The sequence below is a fragment of the Pongo pygmaeus genome, chromosome 10 (genome assembly GCF_028885625.2).
Source record: "Pongo pygmaeus isolate AG05252 chromosome 10, NHGRI_mPonPyg2-v2.0_pri, whole genome shotgun sequence".
NCBI lineage: Eukaryota > Metazoa > Chordata > Mammalia > Primates > Hominidae > Pongo > Pongo pygmaeus.
This window is the reverse complement of record NC_072383.2, coordinates 383,911-404,683: the sequence shown is the minus strand read 5'-3', so window position 1 is coordinate 404,683 and position 20,773 is coordinate 383,911. Positions and strand designations below refer to the sequence as shown.

Here is a 20,773-nt window from a genome sequence, read left to right as displayed (position 1 = left end):
ACATGTAGAAAGCTGAAACGGGATCCCTTCCTTACACCTTATATAAAAATTAATTCAAGATGGATTAAAGACTTAAATGTTAGACTTAAAACCATAAAAACCCCAGAAGAAAACCTAGGCAATACCGTTCAGGACATAGGCATGGGCAAGGACTTCATGACTAAAACACCAAAAGCAATGGCAACAAAAGCCAAAATAGACAAATGGGATGTAATTAAACTAAAGAGCTTCTGTACGGCAAAAGAAACTACCAGCAGAGTAAACAAGCAACCTACAGAATGGGAGAAAATTTTTGCAATCTATCCATCTGACAAAGGGCTAATATCCAGAATCTACAAAGAACTCAAATAAATTTACAAGAAAAAAACAAACAACCCCATCAAAAAGTGGGCAAAGGATATGAACAGACACTTCTCAAAAGCAGACATCTATGCAGCCAACAGACACATGAAAGAATGCTCATCATCACTGGCCATCAGAGAAATGCAAATCAAAACCACAATGAGATACCATCTCACACCAGTTAGAATGATTATCATTAAAAAGTCAGGAAACAACAGGTGCTGGAGAGGATGTGGAGAAATAGGAACACTTTTACACTGTTGGTGGGACTATAAACTAGTTCAACCATTGTGGAAGACAGTGTGGCGATTCCTCAAGGATCTAGAACTAGAAATACCATTTGACCTAGCCATCCCATTACTGGGTATATACCCAAAGGATTATAAATCATGCTGTTATAAAGACACATGCACACATACGTTTATTGTGGCACTATTCACAATAGCAAAGACTTGGAACCAACCCAAATGTCCATCAATGATAGACTGGATTAAGAAAATGTGGCACATATACACCATGGAATACTATGCAGTCATAAAAAAGGATGAGTTCATGCCCTTTGCAGGGACATGGGTGAAGCTGGAAACCATCATTCTCAGCAAACTTCACAAGAACAGAAAACCAGACACCGCATGGTCTCACTCATAGGTGGGAATTGAACAATGAGAACACTTGGACACAGTAAGGGGAACATCACACACCGGGGCCTGTCGTAGGGTAGGGGTTAGCGGGGAGGGATAGCATTAGGAGATATACCTAATGTAAGTGATGAGTTAATGTGTGCAGCACACCAACATGGCACATGTATACATATGTAACAAACCTGCACGTGTGCACATGTACCCTAGAACTTAAAGTATAATTAAAAAAAAAAAAATACTGTCTGTATTCCCAGCTGTTTTGGTCTTGAGTGATACTACTTTTTGGTCAAGTTTTGATAAAGGGCTTGTCTTCATTGTGTTCAGTTCAAGTGCATGCCATGTATCTTTTTATAGAGCATGGTTCATAGTGATATTTCTGGGGACAGTGTTGTGATATAGTACATGGCAGATGTTTGGAGTAAATGGTTTATATTTTGTTTTTAATTTTTATTTATTTTTGAGACAGAGTCTCGCTGTGTTGTCCAGGCTGGAGTGAGGTGGCATGATCCCAGCTCCGTGCAATCCCCGCCTCCTGGGTTCAAGTGATTCTCCTGCCTCAGCCTCCCAAGTAACTGGGATTACAGGTGCCTGCCACCACGCTCTGCTAATTTTTGTATTTTTAGTAGAGATGGGGTTTCACCATGTTGGCCAGGCTGGTTTGGAACTCTTGACCTCAGGTGATCCACCTGCCTTGGCCTCCCAAAGTACTGGGATTACAGGCATGAGCCACTATGCCTGGCCTGGTTTGTATTTTTAAATTATGTATGATAATCTTTGAATCTGCCAGCCAAAGAAAAACAGGTGTTAGGTTTTGTGTGTTCTTTGGTTAGATTGTTAGAGTATTGTATGCATGGAGCCAAAGTAATGGTTTTGTTTTCTTTGCGAGATAGTTTATTCCTTTGTCATGGCCGTATCCTGGCTGCTACTAATCACCAGAACTGAGCGGGACATCATGACTGGATCCATGCGGGTGTATCATAACTAATGGAAATTTAGCTTGAAACGCTTTGAATACAAAGCAGATTATTATGTCAGAGTGATTATTATATGGGATAGTAAAGATAAGAGGGCTTCTGTTGCCTCCCTGAGTTCTTTTACTTCTCCTCCCTGCTCATTCACTTTGCTTTAGCCACACTGGCTTCCTTATTTTCCTCAAACACTCTAGGCACGTTTCTGACTTGGAGCCTTTGTTTTGTCTGTTCCCTTTATATCTGCTAGTTAACAACTTCACTCCTTTCAAGTCTTTGCTTAGATTTCATCTTTATAATAAGGCTTTTTGCAATCGTTTAATACTTCAGATTATCTTTACTCTGTTACCTGGAGGCCCCTTGACTGCTTTTTAATTTCTTCTACAATATTTATCACTTCAAAATTTATGTATTATGTTCATTGTTTATTGTCTGTCTTCTTCCACTAGAATGTAAGCTCCATGAGGACAAAGATCTTTGTTTTATTCATAAATGTATCCCAGGTACCTAGAATAGTAGCTGGCAGTATAGAAGCACTGAAAGTTACCTGTTGAATGAAAGGCACTCTAATCCATCCAGTTGCTTCCAGACAGCCCTCTATCTAAACCATTTTCATTGTGTCTTTCTCTGTACTTTGAAAAATAATTTTTTTCTCTGTATAATTTTCCCCTGATTGATTCTTTTAACAGAGGGGGCTTCTTTGAGGGTGTGATAGGAGGAGCTGAAGAACTAAAGAGATGTGTTCAACTCTTGTGCATATGAATTTGTGTTTCTACCAAGCTTTTAGATCATTCACTAGAGGAAAATTGTACTTTGGCCATAGGTTCATCTTTGTTTATAATAACATCATAAAGCACAAGAGTTGAAAACATTTCCTTCACTTACTTTTAGTATGTGTATCGTCTCCCTCCATTTGTCCACACTCATAGACATTTATAATATAGCAACATTGGTATAGTACTTTATCCTGGTGCTTCTCATATTTTATTTCATTTGTCCTCACAGTAGCCTCATAACGAGGTGTGGGCACTGTAGTTACTGTTTTGATGATGGTGAGGAAATTGAATTGCAAGGTATGTAACTTTGCCAAGGTCATGTAACTGTTTTTTCTCTGTTTGTTTTTTCCTTGAGACAGGGTCTCGCTCTTGCCCAGGGTGGAGTTCAGTGGTGCAGTCTGGCTCACTGCAACCTCCTCCTCCCGGGTTCAAGCGATTCTCCTTCCTCAACCTCCCTAGTAGCTGGGATTATAGGTGTGCACCACCATGCTTGGCTAATTTTTGGTATTTTTAGTTGAGACGGAGTTTCACCATGTTGGCCAAGCTGGTCTTGAACTGCTGACCTCAGGTGATGCGCCTGCCTCGGCCTCCGAAGTGCTGGGATTACAGACATGAGCCGCGACACCTGGCCAAGGTCACATAACTATTAAGTGACAGAACTGAAATTTGAATACTGGCAGTCTGGCTCGAGTCTTCTTTTCATCTTTTTTTTAAAAATTGTATATATAGCATCAGCATTTAAAAATACACAGTTCAGTGGCATTAAGTACATTTACAGTGTTGTACAGTTATCACCACTATGTAGTTCCAGGACTTCCTCCCTTCCACCACTCCTGGCAACTTCTATTATGCTTTCTGTCTCTATGAATTTGCTTACTCTATGTAGCTTATATAAATGGAATTATACAGTAGTCATCATTTTGTGTCTGGCTTATTTTATATTTTCAAAATTCATTCATGTTTGGGATGTATCAGGACTTTCTTTTTAAGGCAGAATAGTATTCCATTGTATTTTATTATACTACATTTCGTTTATTCATTTATCTGTTGATAAACTTTTGGGTTCTGTTTTGACTCTCAAGAATATTGCTGCTGTGAACATTGGTGTGCAAGAATCTGTTTGCGTCCCTCCTTTCAGTTCTTTGAGTATATACCTAGAAGTGAAATTGCAGGATCATATGGTAATTTTATGTTGAACTTTTAACTTTTTTTTTTTTTTTTTTTTGAGACAGGGTCACTTGAGACAGGATCAGCCAGGCCAGAGTGCAGTGGTGTGATCATGGCTCGCTGTAGCCTTGATCTCCTGGGCTCAACTGATCCTCCTGCCTTGGCCTCCCAGGTAGCTGGGAACTACAGGTACACCACCTGCCTGGTTAATTTTTTTTTTTCTGAGATGGAGTGCTCACTGCAGTGCAGTGGCACAATCTCAGCTAACTGCAACCTTTGCCTCCTGGGTTCAAGTGATTCTTGGGCCTCAGCCTCCTGAGTAGCTGGGATTATAGGTGTGCACCACCACGCCTGGCTAATTTTTTGTATATTTTTTTAGAAGAGATGGGGTTTCACTATGTTGCCCAGGCTGCTCTTGAACTCCTGAACTCAGGCTATTTGCCCAGCTCTCCCTCCCAAAGTCCTGGGATTACAGGCATGAGCCACCCTGCCCGACCTGCCCAGCTAATTTTTAAAATTTTGTAGAGATGGGGGCCTCACTGTATTGCCCAGCATGGTTTGAAACTCCTGCGCTCAAGTGATCCTCCTGCCTTGGCCTCCCAAAGTGTTAGAATTACAGATGTGAGCCACTATGCCTGGCTTTAACTTTTTTTTATGTAGTAAGATACAGTAGTATATACTCAATCAAAGAGGAGAAACTGAGTTCAAACACTGTGTCACAGTCCTCTTTATTCTCAGTGAAATTGAAAACTGCCTGTACAATCGTGTCACTTAATGATAGGGATGTGTTCTGAAAAACATGAGAATTTCATTATTGTGCAAACATAGAGTGTACTTACACAAACCCAGATGGTATGGCCTACTGCACACCTAGGCTGTGTGGTATAGCCTGTTGCTCCTAGACTAAAGGTGTACAGCCTGTTACTGTACTGAATACTGTAGGCAGTGTAACACAATGGTAAGTATTTGTGTATGTATCTAAACACAAAGGTTCAGTAAGAACATGGTATTATAATCTTATGGGAGCACTGTCATATATGCGGTCTATATTTGACCAAAATGTTATGCAGTGCATGACTGTGTTTTAGAGCCTAAGAGCTGTATAATAACAGCTCCTGGACGTTAAGGAGCTTTGAAATATGTATTTTGTAGAGTCCCTGGCTTGATGTGACCATTCAGCCAAGTTAGCCAATTTATCTCGTTATTTTCTACCTTAATATGTTCTGTACTCCATATCGGTAAATCTCCTGCAACGTAATCTTTTCTCAGTGTTCCTTTATAATCTTCCATATAAAACTCTTGTTCTTTTGAAAAATTATAGCCTGTTTTTCAAAACTGTCCTCTGTATTCATGGTTTGATTGATGTTTTTGTTAAGTTCTGTAAGTTACTTGGTTATTTCTAGTTTCAGGATTTATGTTTATTTTGTATTATATAACATTTATTTTCATATCTATTTTTTATCTGTTTTTATTCTTATTTCATATTGTGAGTTCCTTAAGTAGGTAGTCTGTCTGTACATGTGTTTAGTTTTCTCACAGTGCGTACTGTACAGAGTATTCATTAAATAGTTTTGAATGCTTGGTTTGAAGGTAGGCATAATGTTAATTACATTTTAAACCTCTGAAAAGCATTGTTTCTATTTCTTACTCTAAATGTTGACAAGTGTCAGTTTGGTTAGATACTCATTGAAAGGAAATTTGAAATTTAAGCCCTGAATAATTTTTCTATTTAGTAGATAAGACTTAAGAGTCAGGATGCTTGAATCTGCCTTTTTTCTCTAAGCAACTTTTACTTTCTTTTCAGATTGTTGCCAGCAAAGGAGGTTTTGAAATGGTCACCAAAGAGAAGAAATGGTCTAAAGTGGGTAGTCGCTTGGGATATCTGCCAGGAAAAGGAACTGGGTCTCTTTTGAAGTCACATTATGAAAGAATTCTCTACCCATATGAGCTTTTCCAGTCTGGTGTGAGCCTTATGGTGAGATGCATTATTTTTTTTAGGAAAAGTTGATAAATCCAGTTTGCTCAAGTATAGACTTTAGACTGTGTTTAATGCAAGTTAGCAGGTACCAAAATTTGGGGAAGCAAAGTGTATATCATAGTGTAAAAATCATAGCTGTTTTTGATGGTTTACAAGATAAAGAATAATGGAAGTGAAGAATGTTTTCTTATTTATTTAAAATAAACCTTTATGACTGAAACTTTTTGAAAAAGTCCTGTTTGTTTCATGAATTTTTCTAAAACAGCTTTATTAGTTATGATTTATATACCATAGAATTCACCCTTTGTGAGTGCACTGTTGGTAAGCTTTAATAAATTTCTACATTTATGCAGCGATCACTGTGATCGAGTTTTAGAGCACTTCCTCTAGCCCCCAAAATTCTCTTGTTCATTTGTAGTTGGTTCCTGTTCCATCCCCCCAACACAGGCAATTCCTGACCCGCTTTCTGGCTCTGTAGTTTGCCTTTTCTAGAACTTTCACCTAGATGTTATCGTACAATATGATTTTGTGTCTAGCTTTTTTCACTTAGCCTAATGTTTTCAGAGTTCAGCCGTGTTGGCTGGATGCGGTGGCTAATGCCTGTAATCTCAGCACTGTGGGAGGCTGAGGTGGGTGGATCGTTTGAGGCCAGGAGTTTGAGACCAGCCTGGGCATCATGGTGAAACCCTGTCTCTACTAAAAATGCAAAAAATTAGCCAGGTATGGTGGTGTGCGCCAGTGGTCCCAGCTACTCCAGAGACTGATGTAGGATGATTGCTTCAGCCTGGAAGATGGAGGTTGCAGTAAGCTGAGATCGTGCCACTGCGCTCCAGCCTGGGTGACAGAGTGAGACCCTGTCTCAAAAAAAAAAGTTCAGCCATGCTATAGCATGTGTCAGTACTTCATTTTTATGGCTGAATAATATTCCATTGAATGGATATACCACATTTTGTTTATCCATTTACCAGTTGATGGACATTTAGATTGTTTCCAGTTTATGGCTATTATGAATAATGCTATGAATATTCATAGACAAGTCTTTGGACATATGTTTTCATTTCTCTTGGGTAGGTACTTGGGAGTGGAATTGCTGGGTTATATGGTAAGTTTATGTGTAAATTTTTTTTTTTTTGAGGCGAGACTCCGTCGCCCATGCTGGAGTGCAGTGGCGCGATCTTGGCTCGCTGCAAGCTCTGCCTCCCAGGCTCACGCCATTCTCCTGCCTCAGCCTCCCGAGTAGCTGGGACTACAGGCGCCCGCCACCACGCCCAGAAAATTTTTTGTATTTTTAGTAGAGACGGAGTTTCACCGTGTTAGCCAGGATGGTCTCGATCTCCTGACCTCGTGATCCACCTGCCTCGGCCTCCCAAAGTGCTGGGATTACAGGTGTGAGCCACCGCGCCCGGCCGTTTATGTGTACATTTTTTTTTTTTTTTGAGATGGAATCTCGCTGTGTTGCCCAGGCTGGAGTGCAGTGACGTGAACTCGGCTCACTGCAACCTCTGCCTCCCGGGTTCAAGTGATTCTCCTACCTCAGCCTCCTGAGTAGAGTAGCTGGGACTACAGGTGCATGCCACCACCCCCAGCTAATTTTTGTATTTTTAGTAGAGACAGGGTTTCATCATGTTGGCCGGGCTGGTCTCGAACTCCTGACTTCAAGTGATCCACCCGCCTTGGCCTCCCAAAGTGCTGAGATTATAGGCATGAGCCACCGCACCTGGCCTGTGTAAATTTTTAAGGACTGCCGAGTTGTTTTCCAAAATGGCCGAATCATTTTACTTTCCCACCAGTAATGTAGAGGCTTCTAGTTTTTCCACATCCTGGTCAACACTTGGTATTGTCAGTTTTTTAAATTATAGCCATTCTAGTTAGTTGTATAGGGATACCTTATTGTGGTTTTAATTTGCATTTCTCTAATGACTAGTGATGTGCATATTTTCATATTCATATTAACCATTTGTATATCTTGGTGAAGTGTCTGTTCAGATCTTTTTTTATTGGATTGTTTGTCTTATACTTGTGAATTTGTTATACAGTTTGTGTACAAGTCCTTTATCAGGTAAATGATTTGCAGATATTTTCTCCTACTCTGTTCAATCTTTTCATTTTTGTAATGGTGAGTTTTTGAAGAACCATTTTTTTATTTCTTTTTTCCTTCTATGGATTGTGCTTTTGGTGTCATTTAAGAAATCTTTTCCAAGGTCATAAAGATTTTCTTCTTTGCTTTGATGTAGAAATTTTACAGTTTCGGCTTTTATATTTTGGTCAGTGATGCATTTTGAGGCTTTTTTTGTGTGTATACTATGGGGTGAAGATGTAAGTTTATTTTTTGGTGGGGAAGGGGGTATATGAATATTGAGTAGTACCAGCACCATTTGTTTAAAAGGCTATCCTTTTCCCACTGATTTAACTCACCACCATTGTTGGAGATCAGTTGACCATAAATGTGTGGGTTTATTTCTGAACTCTGTTTTTGTTGCACTGATTTATATGTCTACCCTAAAACCAGTACTACATTGTCTTGAGTACTATAGCTTTATGGTAAATGTTGATATTCAGTAGTGTAAGTTTTTTGTTCTTTTTCAAAATTTCTAAACAACTTACATTTCCAAATAAATTTTAGGGTCAGCTTTCAATTTTAACAACAACAAAAAGCCTGCCAGGATTTTGATAGGGATAGCTGTATGTCAGTTTGAGAAATAATTGCGATTAGTTTTAGGGATTCATCGGCAATGTATTACTTTTATGCTGATTCTCCAGCATGGTTTCTTACCAGTGAACCTGCTCTCTTTCTGTGCTCTGATCTTTTAGGGTGTGCAGATGCCTAATTTAGATCTTAAAGAAAAAGTGGAGCCTGAGGTTCTCAGCACTGATACCCAAACTTCCCCAGAGCCAGGCACAAGAATGAACATTCTGCCGAAGAGAACAAGACGTGTGAAGTCTCAGGTATCAATGTCTTGGGCTTTTTAAAATTTTTGAATAAAGATGTAGTCTCATGATGTTGCCCAGGCTAGCCTTGGACTCCTTGGCTCAAGTGATCCTCTTGCCTCAGCCTCTTGAGTGTTGCTAGTTGGTGTGCTGCTGTGCTGGCTTACGGGCCATTTGTAATGAGAGTTTTCAATGCATTAGCTGTGTGCACAGTTATCTGGTCAAGGGAGGCCACTCATACACTGTTGTTCTTTAAAACTTGAGCCATATTTTTCATTTACCTTTGAGATAAATGGAGAATAAATTGTGAAATGTGGCATAATTTGATTTAGAAAGTTCTTTGTTAATTTTTTAGTAGTTTTTGACAGGGATGACAAATCAGAGGGTGACCCCGGATACTGTAGTGCCAATTTTATAGACATGCTGATGAATTCTAGTACATTTTATTTTTATGGTTAGCAGAAGTGAGATGAATAGGAAAGTGTGGTTTTATTTTTCACCTACCATTCCTTTAAAAACCAGAGTATAAATTTCTTAGTGTCTGAGCCATTCCAGTTTAACTGCTGTAGTGTTCATGTAACCTAAAATAATTTCAAAGCCTAATACATCAGAAGAAAAATGCCCTAATTTATTTTTTGTCTGATTCCCCCCTTCCCCTATTTATTTCTTCCTTTTCTTTCTTTTCTTTTTTTCCCCCAAGCTTTGCTTCTCTTTCAACCCCTGTTTCCTTTTCTCTGTGATCTTCTAAGGTTTTTAGTAAAGACAAGTTTGGAGACTGAGAAAGTGAGGTGCCCTTAGGACTCCTAAGATTTAATCCATGTACATTAACATGTAGATGGACAGGAAAAGCAACTTCACTGAATCCTAATAATTGATTTTAACATTTAAGGAAACAATGTAGTATAGAGATGGGAATGATTAGCATCAAAAGTGGGTGTCAGAGAAGCAGGATAAAACTGCTGTTAACAAGAGACACTGAATCTGGGGTTGTGTAGAGGAGAGGTCTGGAGAGGCAGACTATTAATACTTCATCTTGCTTTTCTACAGATCAGGGACTATCTCTCCGTTATGCCATTTCTGCCTTTCTTTTTCTGAGTTTATGTTGTCTGAATACTCAGCTTTTTAGGTACTTTTGAAAGTAGAAAGGTAGGTATCCTGGATAGGAATGTGACTTTCATGGAAATTCATTGGAAAGTGATAACCCCATTATGAATTAGTAAACTCTGTTTTAGTCATTAAGTCATTTTTATTAGTGTGATTGGTCTCAGAGGTTCTGATCATCTTTGGGTGTACACTGATTGCTAGTCCCTTTGACATGGTGATTCTGCTTTGAAGAGTTGCCCCAGTTGCTCCTGTCCATCTAATCAGTCACCAGCTTGTGATGAAATTTTTTTTGTTGTTCACCTTGAAACCATGAAGATGTCTTGCCTATTCCTAATGCTTTTCTTTATTATAAAAATGGGGACTACAGGCTGGGCATGGTGGCTCACGCCTGTAATCCTAGCACTTTGGGAGGCCGAGGTGGGCAGATCATGAGGGCAGGAGATCAAGACCATCCTGGCTAACACAGTGAAATCCCGTCTCTACTAAAAATACAAAAAATTAGCCGGGAGTGGTGGTGGGCACCTGTAGTCCCAGCTACTTGGGAGGCTAAGGCAGGAGAATGGCATGAACCTGGAAGGTGGAGCTTGCAGCGAGCCAAGATCGCGCCACTGCAATCCAGTCTGGGCAACAGAGCAAGACTCCGTCTCCAAAAAAAAAAAAAAAAATGCGGGGTGCTACATGGAATGCTTTTACCCTTTGTGATATTTGTCACTGTATTCAGATTGGTTGATAAGCTATTTGAGGATTTGAAATTACGAATTTTTTCAACTCATAATTTGTACTTAATTATTCTGTTGAATGTCTGCCGTTCATTCCTAGTTTTCTATTTCAGAAAGAAAATAAAGGCTTTCTGGTAGAACTTCAGCTTCTCGCCCCATACACAAAACTACTGGTATTCATACTTAGTCTTTGTCTATCTCTGTGGGCAAAGTGTACCTTTCTCTTCAAGGATAATCCCTTCTCTTCCATCCCTTGTGGCATCTTTAGTGATTTCAGCATACTGAGAAATCTTTCTCTCCCCACCTCCTCTGTCTGTTGAATTTCACTCCTCCCAATATGTATTTAAGTCTTTATCATTTTAAACATAAAAGCCCTCTTCTTACATAATGCCTTATCCTTGCCTCTTTTCACACAGAAGTTTCTTGACAAATAGTCTTTATTGTCTCAGTTTCCTCAACATCTGTTTAGTTTTTATACTCTATAATCTTAACTTTGAGCTAAGTAATTTTATTGAAACTGCACTGTCCAAGTTACCACTGAGTTTTTAATTGTCAAATTCTGAGATTCTCCTTTTCATTTCATATCTTAATTGATCTCTGGTCATGTATATGTTTAATGTGGTTGGTGACTCCTGTCCTTGAAATTTAGATTAACTTGATTTTTCTTTCATTTGTGTGATACGTCTCTCTTCTGGTTTTCCTCCTTATATTCTGACCACTCCTTAGTCATCTTTGTTATCTCTTCTCTCTTCCCTTTATTTTGTATCTTTGGTCCTTTTCTATCTTCACTCTCCTTAGCTGTCTCATCTGCATGTGATTTCAAGTACTACCTGTAATGCTCAGAACTCTCAAATCTTGTCTTTTTTTTTTTTTTTAGACAGAGTCTTGCTGTATCTCCCAGGCTGGAGTGCAGTGGCACGATCTTGGCTCACTGTGACCTCTGCCTCCTGGGTTCAAACGATTCTCCTTCCTCAGCCTCCTGAGTAGCTGGGATTACAGGCACATGCCACTACGCCTGGCTCATTTTTTATATTTTTAGTAGAGACAGGGTTTCACCATTTTGGCCAGGTTGGTCTCAAACTGGCCTGAAGTGATCCGTCTGCCTCAGCCTCCCAAAGTGCTGGGATTATAGGTGTGAGCCATCGCACCTGGCCCAAATCTGTGTTAACATCCATCCTTTTCTTTTCATCAGGGGTGTGTGTGTACGTACACATGTGTATTCCTTATTGGCTACAGCATGGTTATGCCAAATTCAGTACATCTGAAAGATAATGTATTATCACTTCTTCCTTCTTTCCTTGTTTCCTCCCTCCCTCCTTTCCTCCCTCCCTCCCTCCTTGCCTCCCTTCCTCCCTCCCTTCCTTCTTCCCTTCATCCCTTCCTCCTTCCCTCCCACTCCCCCCCACCCTTTTTTTTTTTTTTGAGACAGTGTGTCTCTGTCACCCAGGCTGGAGTGCGTGGCGCAGTCTTGGCTAATCGCAACCTCTGCCTCCTAGGCTAAAGCCATCCTCCCACCTCAGCCTCCCAGGTAGCTGGGACCATAAGTACATACCACCACTCAGCTAATTTTTGTATGTTTGTAGAGAAAGGGTTTTGCCATGTTGCCCAGGTTGGTCTCAAATTCCTGGGCTCAAGTGATCTGCCTGCCTTGGCCTCCCAAAGTGCTGTGATTACAGGCATGAGCCACTGTGCCCAGCTGTAAAAGCCTTTGAATGTATCAAATGAATCAAACTCCTTGATTTCTTTATTTCCCTATATGCCATGTCCAATCTTTAAACAAGTGCTGGCTGCTATTATGTCTGAAATTTTTCCTAGGGATCTTGGTTCATTGATATATTTGAAATGGTATTTAGAAACCATGATCTGAGCACATGGTGTGCTTGTTCCTACTGGGATGTCATTGCTTCTAGGCTCTTTTAAATGGTCAGGGCTAGAAAATAAATTTTTAGAAAGCGATGACTTGATATTTTGCATTCATACTCTAATCCAGCTCTAATCCAGCACCACAGTTCTTTTGGTTCATCTTCTAGTTTTTTCCTAGTGTTCTGAGTTGGGAATTTAATTTTATTCTTTTGTTTTTATTGAAATGTTTAAGACTATAAAATTTCCTGTGATCACTGCTTTAATTTGTTCTAGAGATCTAATATGTAGTCTTTTTATTGTTTTTTTATTTTTATTTTTTATTATTTATTTATTTTTTTGAGATGGAGTCTTGCTCTGTCGCCCAGGCTGGAGTGCAGTGGCATGATCTCAGCTCACTGCAATGTCTGCCTCCCGGGTTCAAGCAGTTCCCTGCCTCAGCCTTGTGAGTAGCTGGGATTATAGGCGCCTGCCACCATGTGTGGCTAATTTTTGTATTTTTAGTAGAAGCAGGGTTTCACCATATTGTCCAGGCTGGTCTTGAATTACGGACCTTGTGATCCACCGGCCTCGGCCTCCCAAAGTGCTGGGATTTACAGGTGTGAGTCATCATGCCTGGCCTTTGTTATTTTTTAAGTAGAGAGTTAAAATGTTCAGGTGGAAGGTCCTTTTTAATTTTGTTATTTTGGGTTTTAGATCAAAGAATGTTGTTTTATTCTACTTTTTGGACCTTTATTGCTTTTCTGAAAAGATTGTTGTAAGGACTAATTGATTAAAGTACTTAGATATGGCACATACTATTTACTCAACATATGTCAGCTCTATTGTTATATACTCTGCTTTAATAATGGTAAAGAATGTGTAGTGTTATATTTATCGTTCGACTAACAGTAGAAGTTGGTTAGTGTAACCAAATCAGTCTACAAAAGTTTAAAGATAAATATTGAAATGGCATTTAGGTTTTGTACTTATATGATCTTTTATTAGTCTAGATTGCATACATCATTTGTTATGTAACCACAGACTTATAAAGTAGTCTGTATTTTATCCTGGGTTATTTTTGTGCTTATTCTTTATTTACACACTTAAAATAAATTTTGGCTATTAGTCTATATTCAGAGAATATGGTTAATCTTAATTCAAGATTGAATACCAGAATCTGTCACAATGCTCTCACTTTCAAGTATTAGAACTTAAACATGAAACAAGTATTAGTAGCTTAAAGATTAATGACAAATTTTTCACATAAGAACACATTTTTACATACGATTTTCAGAGGTAAGTAGTTCTAGGATTGGTGAAGGGCCCAGGCTCTTTCCATCTTTCTGCCTTGCTTTCTTTGGTGTGTGGGTGCTAAATTTCCTCCCAGTTGTAGTATGGCTGCTGCAGAGTCTAGCATCATGTTTTCACCAGAGTCCCTTAGCAGGAAGGAAGGGAGTTGGGGCAAAAGGGCTTATTCTTTTTTTTTTTTTTTTTTTTTTTTTAAGACCGAGTCTTGCTCTGTCGCCCAGGCTGGAGTGCAGTGGTGCAATCTCAGCTCACTGCAACCTCCACCTCCTGGGTTCAAGTAATTCTTCTGCTTCAGCCTCCCAAGTAGCTGGGACTATAGGTGTGTGCCACCATGCCTGGCTAATTTTTGTATTTTTAGTAGAGATGGGGTTTCACCATATTGGGCGGGCTGGTTTAGAACTCCTGACCTCGTGATCTGCCCGCCTTGGCCTCCCAAAGTGCTGGGATTACAGGCGTGAGCCACTGTGCCCGGCCTCCAGAAGGACTTATTCTTTAAGATGCTTTCCTCTTTTTTTTTTTTTTTTTAAGACAGGGTCTTTTTGTGTCACCCAGGCTGGAGTGTGGTAGGACAATCACGGCTCGCTGCAGCCTTGAACTCCAGGGCTTCAAGTGATCTTCCTGCCTCAGTCTCCTGGGTAGCTAGGACTTCAGGTGCTTGCCACCATGCCCAGCTAATTTTTAATTTTTTTTTTTGGTAGAAACGGGGGGTCACTATATTGCCCAGGCTGGGAGAAGCTTTCCCGTTGATGGATTGATTCAGGGTCTCGCTTGTCTGTCGCCCAGAGTGGAGTGCGGCAGTGTGATCTCGCCTCACTGCCTCAACCTCTCAAACTCAAGTGATCCTCCAGCCTCAGCCTCCCAAGTAGCTGGGACTACAGATGCACACCACCATGCGTGGCTAATTTTTGTACTTTTTGTAGAGATGGGGTCTCCCTGTGTTGTCCAGGCTGGTCTGTAACTCCTGAGCCCAAATGATCACCTGCCTTGGCCTCCCAATGTGTTGGGATTATAGGTGTGAGCCACCGTGTCTGGCCATTTGCCTTTGATTAGAAGATGGCAATCTTTCCCAGGGGCTTCCAGTACAATTTTTTAATGTCATCACCAACAAAGAAAAATGAGGTTAGTATGATTGGCTTAGGACAGTCACAGTTCATGTCCTGAGATGCCCTCTAATCAAATACAGGTGTCCAGTAGGAAGTAGGAAGTGGGGATTTCTATTGTGTGATAACCAGCAGTGTCTGTCTTTAGACAGCTTGAGAACTATGCTTTTATGAGTCATACACGAGTTTTATTTTGTGGAAAAGAATCTGGGTGTTGAATGGTGTTTTGGTGACCGTTTTCAGCTGTGGTAATGAGGCAGTGAATGGATTTACAGAAAAGAAATCCAATAATTTGTTCTTTCGTGTGGAAGAGGATTCTGAAACTTTCCTTGGGTAAAAAAATAAATGCATGAATCAGCATGATTATGCTAATGTGAATTTTGCTTATTTTTTAGTCAGAATCTGGAGATGTGAGTAGAAACACGGAACTGAAGAAACTTCAAATTTTTGGGGCTGGGCCCAAGGTTGTGGGCTTGGCAATGGGAACAAAAGATAAAGAAGGTAAAATTTGTTATTTGATCATGAAAAGAGATAAGGTAGAATATGACTGTAAAAAAAATTCAAATGATACTTGAATTGCAGTCTGTACTGGGAATTTCTTAAGAATTGTAAAATCGCAATGTGGTTCCTAGGCAAATCGCCTTTTTAAATGCCAGATCTCTTAAATTTCAGGTGTGAAGAGCAATCTTATGTTGAATTTTTATGATTTTGGAAGAGAGGATTTTCCTTCTCTGTGTAATATATGACACACAAATTTATTGCAGTTTCTGAAGGCTGGTTTATGAGAGAATGATGGAATTAATGGTTCTTACCTCGTGAGCTAAAGCTTGTAATTCTTAGTATCGACATACACTGGGAGAAGCTTAGAATTTTAAAATTCTAACCATAATTTTAATTTTTAAAGTAATTGCCCTCGATATATTATGTCAGTTCATTTGAATAAACTGTTTTCTCAGTAAGTCTGTTACTCTCGGCTTGATGTTTGGAAGTTTTTTGTCAGTAGAACTGCTCATGCAAAGATCAAGTTCCACTGTTCTCTCTATGTAACATGTCAATTTTAAAACTGTTTAACAAAGATTAGGCTGGATATGTTTTGACTATATGAGAACTTAATGAAATGCTGCAGTCACAAATACTAATTACTGTGTACTTAGATGTGTAGTTAAGTCATACAATTCAGATAGTGAACTGAACTCTAGAAGATTAAATAATATTGTTCCATCTCTTTTAAAACATCCCATGTAATAAGACTTACTACATACATTGTAATAATAATATTTCCTTTTTAAGAATTAAATACTTTATTTTTGTTACTCTTGTAATTATAGTATTGGCTGTCAACAGTCTTAGAAATTAGTCCCTAATTTGGGAGCTCCTCCAAGTAATACCTGCAGGTTGTATGTAGTACGTACTGCATACACATACAACATTAATGGGTAAGCTCTCTGGATCTTACGTGACTGGATTGGAATCTTAAATCTGCCTTGCTGTATGATTTTGAGCAAGTTACTAACTTTGCTGTACCTCAGGTTCTTCATCTTCAGTGAGAGATAATAAATAGTATATCTACCTCTAGATAAACAGTTGTAAGATTTTAACTAATTTAAAAAATTTTAAATAGTGTCTGGTCCATAGTAAGCTCTTAACATTAGTTTTTACTATTATTGTATAACTTTTTATTTCAAGATGAGGTCACCCGAAGACGAAAAGTTACCAACAGGTCAGACGCATTTAACATGCAAATGAGACAACGGAAAGGCACTCTCTCTGTTAACTTTGTAAGTGTTTTGGGGTCTGTCAGGAGGGAAAGGATTTATTTTTATTATAGTTTTGCACTTTCTATCCTGGTATATCATGGTATGTGCTTAGTTAGCTCATTTGGTTAGAAGACTTGATGGCAAATCTATGAAGTTACAGCTTTTGTTTATGTTGTTAGCCTTGCTTTGTCCTACATACGTAGGCTGCTTCCTGTAAGTCATATACCTTACAGGTAACCAAGTGAGAGCATGAAAATGAATCTGTGTAAATCGTTGAGTTCTATTATAGACAGTCTCAGTATTCATTCTCTATCAAAGAGTATTTGTATATGGGAAGAAGGACATGGTATTTTAACAAATACATGTAAATTGATTTTCAAATACCCTAGATTTGTAGTCTTTCCTTTTTTTTTTTTTTTTTTTTTTTGAGACAGAGTCTTGCTCTGTCACCCAGGCTGGAGTGCGGTGGCGCGATCTCGGCTCACTGCAAGCTCCGCCTCCCGGGTTCACGCCATTCTCCTGCCTCAGCCTCCCGAGTAGCTGAGACTACAGGTGCATGCCACCACGCCCGGCTAATTTGTATTTTTAGTAGAGACGGGGTTTCACTGTGTTAGCCAGGATGGTCTCGATCTCCTGACCTCGTGATCTGCCCACCATGGCTCCCAAAGTGCTGGGATTACAGGTGTGAGCCACTGTGCCTGGCCTGTAGTCTTCATTCTAACAACTTGATATACCTTTATTAACTTGCTTGTAAAAACTCTGGAAGGAAATTTAGGGAGTTTTATGAAAAGCTGTTTAAATACGATTACTTGAAATAGACATTCAGAATTTAAGTTATGTTTACTTTTCAGTTGCATTATTTTGTTTATTTCAGCTAAGGAGTTCCTGGTAAAAATTTATTATTTATTACAGAAAATAGACTTTTATTAATTTTTTTTTAACAGGTTGATCTCTATGTTTGTATGTTTTGTGGTCGGGGAAACAATGAAGATAAATTGCTTTTGTGTGATGGATGTGATGACAGCTATCATACATTTTGTCTAATTCCTCCACTACCTGATGTGCCCAAAGGAGACTGGAGGTGTCCTAAATGTGTCGCTGAGGTACAAGTCTAACCTCTATGGATCCTTTTTTTAACTAAAAATAATAATACATGCATATACACATACATATAAACATATTCCCAAATATGTTTCCTTTTGTCATTCTGTCTTCATTGTGTAGTGTTTAAAATTTCCAGGACTTTTTTTTTTTTTTGAGATGGTGTCTCACTCTGTATCCAGGCTGGAATGCAGTGGTGTGATCTCCGCTCACTGCAACCTCCACCTCCCGGGTTCAAGTGATTCTCCTGCCTCAGCCTCCGAAGTAGCTGGGACTACAGGCGCGAGCCACCACGCCCAGCTAATTTTTGTATTTTTAGTAGAGACCATGGTTTCACCATGTTGGCCAGGATAGTCTCGGTCTCTTGACCTTGTGATCTGCCTGTCTCGGCTTCCCAGAGTGCTGGGATTACAGGCTTGAGCCACCGTGCCTGGCCAATTTCCAGGACTTAAAATATCTATATTGAATGGAAATGTAACAATTGTATTGTGGTAGCTTGCCTCCAAAGGTTCTTTTTCTGACTGTTGGTTAGGTCATTCTGTTTATTGCGGCAGATAATGAGACTTGACTTAGAATATTTATATTGCTGGGCAACAATAAAAATGAAGAAAAGCATAGATTGTTTTTTCTCTATTAATTAAAAAAAGTATAACTAGACATGAAGCTGTAGAACTTGGGATTTATGCATCCAATTTCATGCTATTAAATAAACTGACGGTATCTTTTATTTATTTACTATTTATTTACTTTTTTGAGACAGGGTCTACAGCCTCTCGCTCAGTCTACAGTGCAGTGGCGCGGTCTCAGCTCACTGCAGCCTCTGGCTTCTGGGCTCAGGTGATACTCCCAGCTCAGCCTCCCTACAGATGTATGCCACCACACCCAGCTAATTTTTGTATTTTTTGTAGAGACAAGGTTTTACCATGTTGGCCAGGCTGGTCTAAACTCCTGGACTCAAGTGGTCCACCTGCCTTGACCTTCCAAAGTGCTGGGATTACAGACACGAGCCACTGTGCCAGGCCCTGATGGTATCTTTTAGCTTGCCCAAATTTTTACTTGATTGTGCTAAATTTTTCTTAGTGAAAGGTTATGGTATTGTCATTGTCGTGAAATGCCTTGTCTGTTTACTTATTTTAACAAGATGCTGTGATAGGACATTAAAGAGAAGGAGTTGACTGGGTGTATGTAAATGCATTCAAAGGTCTTTTATGGCCTTTGAATTATTACTTACTATTCTCCAGGTTGAAAGATTCAGAGGCAGTTCTACTGTAAGTGAGTATTCGTGTTAAGACATTGGTCATAGTGATTGGCAGTGTGAACAAACTATTCTCTTAGTCTGACATCCTCACAATCCAGTGGCTATCCCCTTATCCATCACCTTTCCTTCCTCCATGAACATTTATTTCCTCCATGGCCAAAACCACTGGTATGCCAAGAATGTTAGGGATCCCTAGGCATGATTCCAAGTCAGTAGTCCTTTAGATGCTTGTCTTAGTGCCAGAACTTGATGCTACCTCTGGATCTAAAGCCGTCTTAGTACTACCTTCCTATTGGAAGGCTGTGACAATGAAGTTGAGGCTCTAGAAAATAACTTCCTGATACTGTATTGTAAGTAGCTGATATTTGTTTTGTTGTCTAGGGTTGATTGGATTTACTTTACCTAGGGAAATGATCAAAGAAGTTAGTAACTAAGAGCCTTAAAGCTTTCTTCAGTTTAGTTTCAGTGAGTTAATCTTACATATTTTTTCTTGCCAGGAATGTAGCAAACCTCGAGAAGCCTTTGGATTTGAACAAGCTGTACGAGAGTATACACTTCAGAGCTTTGGAGAGATGGCAGATAATTTTAAGTCTGATTATTTTAATATGCCAGTCCATGTGAGTAAGCTATCTTTTAGGTCAGTCCGGGGAGGTACAAAGATTTATCTGAGTCGAAAGCCTTCAGTTTCTTCTTTTTTTTTTTTTGAGACGGAATCTTGCTTTGTCGCCCAGGCTGGAGTGCAGTGGCACAATCTCGGCTCACTGCAACCCCTGCCTCCCGGGTTCAAGTAATTCTCCTGCCTCAGCCTCCCAAGTAGCTGGGACTACAGGTGCCTGCCACCATACCCAGCTAATTTTTGTGTTTTTAGTAGAGATGGGGTTTCACCATATTGGTCAGGCTGGTCTTGAGCTCCTGACCTCAGGTTATCCACTCGCCTCAGCCTCCCAAAGTTCTGGGATTACAGCCATGAACCACTGCACCCAGCCAATTCTTGTATTTTTAATAGAGACGAGATTTCATTCTGTCTCCCAGGCTGGTCTCGATCTCCTGACCTCAAGTGATCTGCCTGCCTCGGCCTCCCAAACTGTTGGGATTACAGATGTGAGCCACCACGTCCAGCTGTCTGTTTTGATGCTTGAATTGTTATTTTAGCCCTGTGTTAGTAATCCTTTACAGAAAAGCATAAAGTATTGGGCAATTGCTGCTTTTCTTTAGTTATTTTTACTGTGGGGTTTGCTTCTTTTCCTAGGATATCTTAGGCTTTTTTAGTCCCTGTCAAAAAAATTTGCTATAGTTATTAAAATTTAGTCTTGCTTTAAAGACTTGAAACCAACCCAGATGCCCATCAATGATAGACTGGATGAAGAAAATGTGGCACATATATACCATGGAATACTATGCAGTCATAAAAAAGGATAAATTCATGTCCTTTGCAGGGACATGGATGAAGCTGGAAACCATCATTCCCAGCAAACTAACACAGGAACAGAAAACTAAACACCCCACGTTCTCACTTATAAGTGGGAGGTGAACAATGAGAACACATGGACACAGGAAGGGGAACATCACACACCGGGGCCTGTCTGGGGGTGGGGGGCTAGGGGAAGGATAGCATTAGGAGAAATACCTGATGTAGAACTTAAAGTATAATTAAAAACAAAAAAATGAAATTTTGTGTTAAAATCATAAAAGGCATAAAATAGAAGCTATTAAAAAATTTAATCTTGCTGTTTACATTTCCTTATTCCTCCTTGATTTCCTAGCTCATCTTTGTCCGTACTTGG

The 20,773-nt window shown here is 39.6% G+C and overlaps 1 protein-coding gene across 1 annotated transcript in view; it reads left to right on the top strand.

The window, feature by feature from the left end:
- Positions 1-20,773, top strand: part of KDM5A (lysine demethylase 5A) — a 119,924-nt gene that overhangs the window by 18,359 nt on the left and 80,792 nt on the right. Inside the window, exons 4-9 of the mRNA XM_054442596.2 lie at positions 5,699-5,869; positions 8,684-8,818; positions 15,269-15,374; positions 16,560-16,651; positions 17,575-17,733; positions 19,487-19,606. Coding sequence (XP_054298571.1) covers positions 5,699-5,869; positions 8,684-8,818; positions 15,269-15,374; positions 16,560-16,651; positions 17,575-17,733; positions 19,487-19,606 — 783 coding nt within the window. The remainder of the gene's footprint in view (positions 1-5,698; positions 5,870-8,683; positions 8,819-15,268; positions 15,375-16,559; positions 16,652-17,574; positions 17,734-19,486; positions 19,607-20,773) is intronic.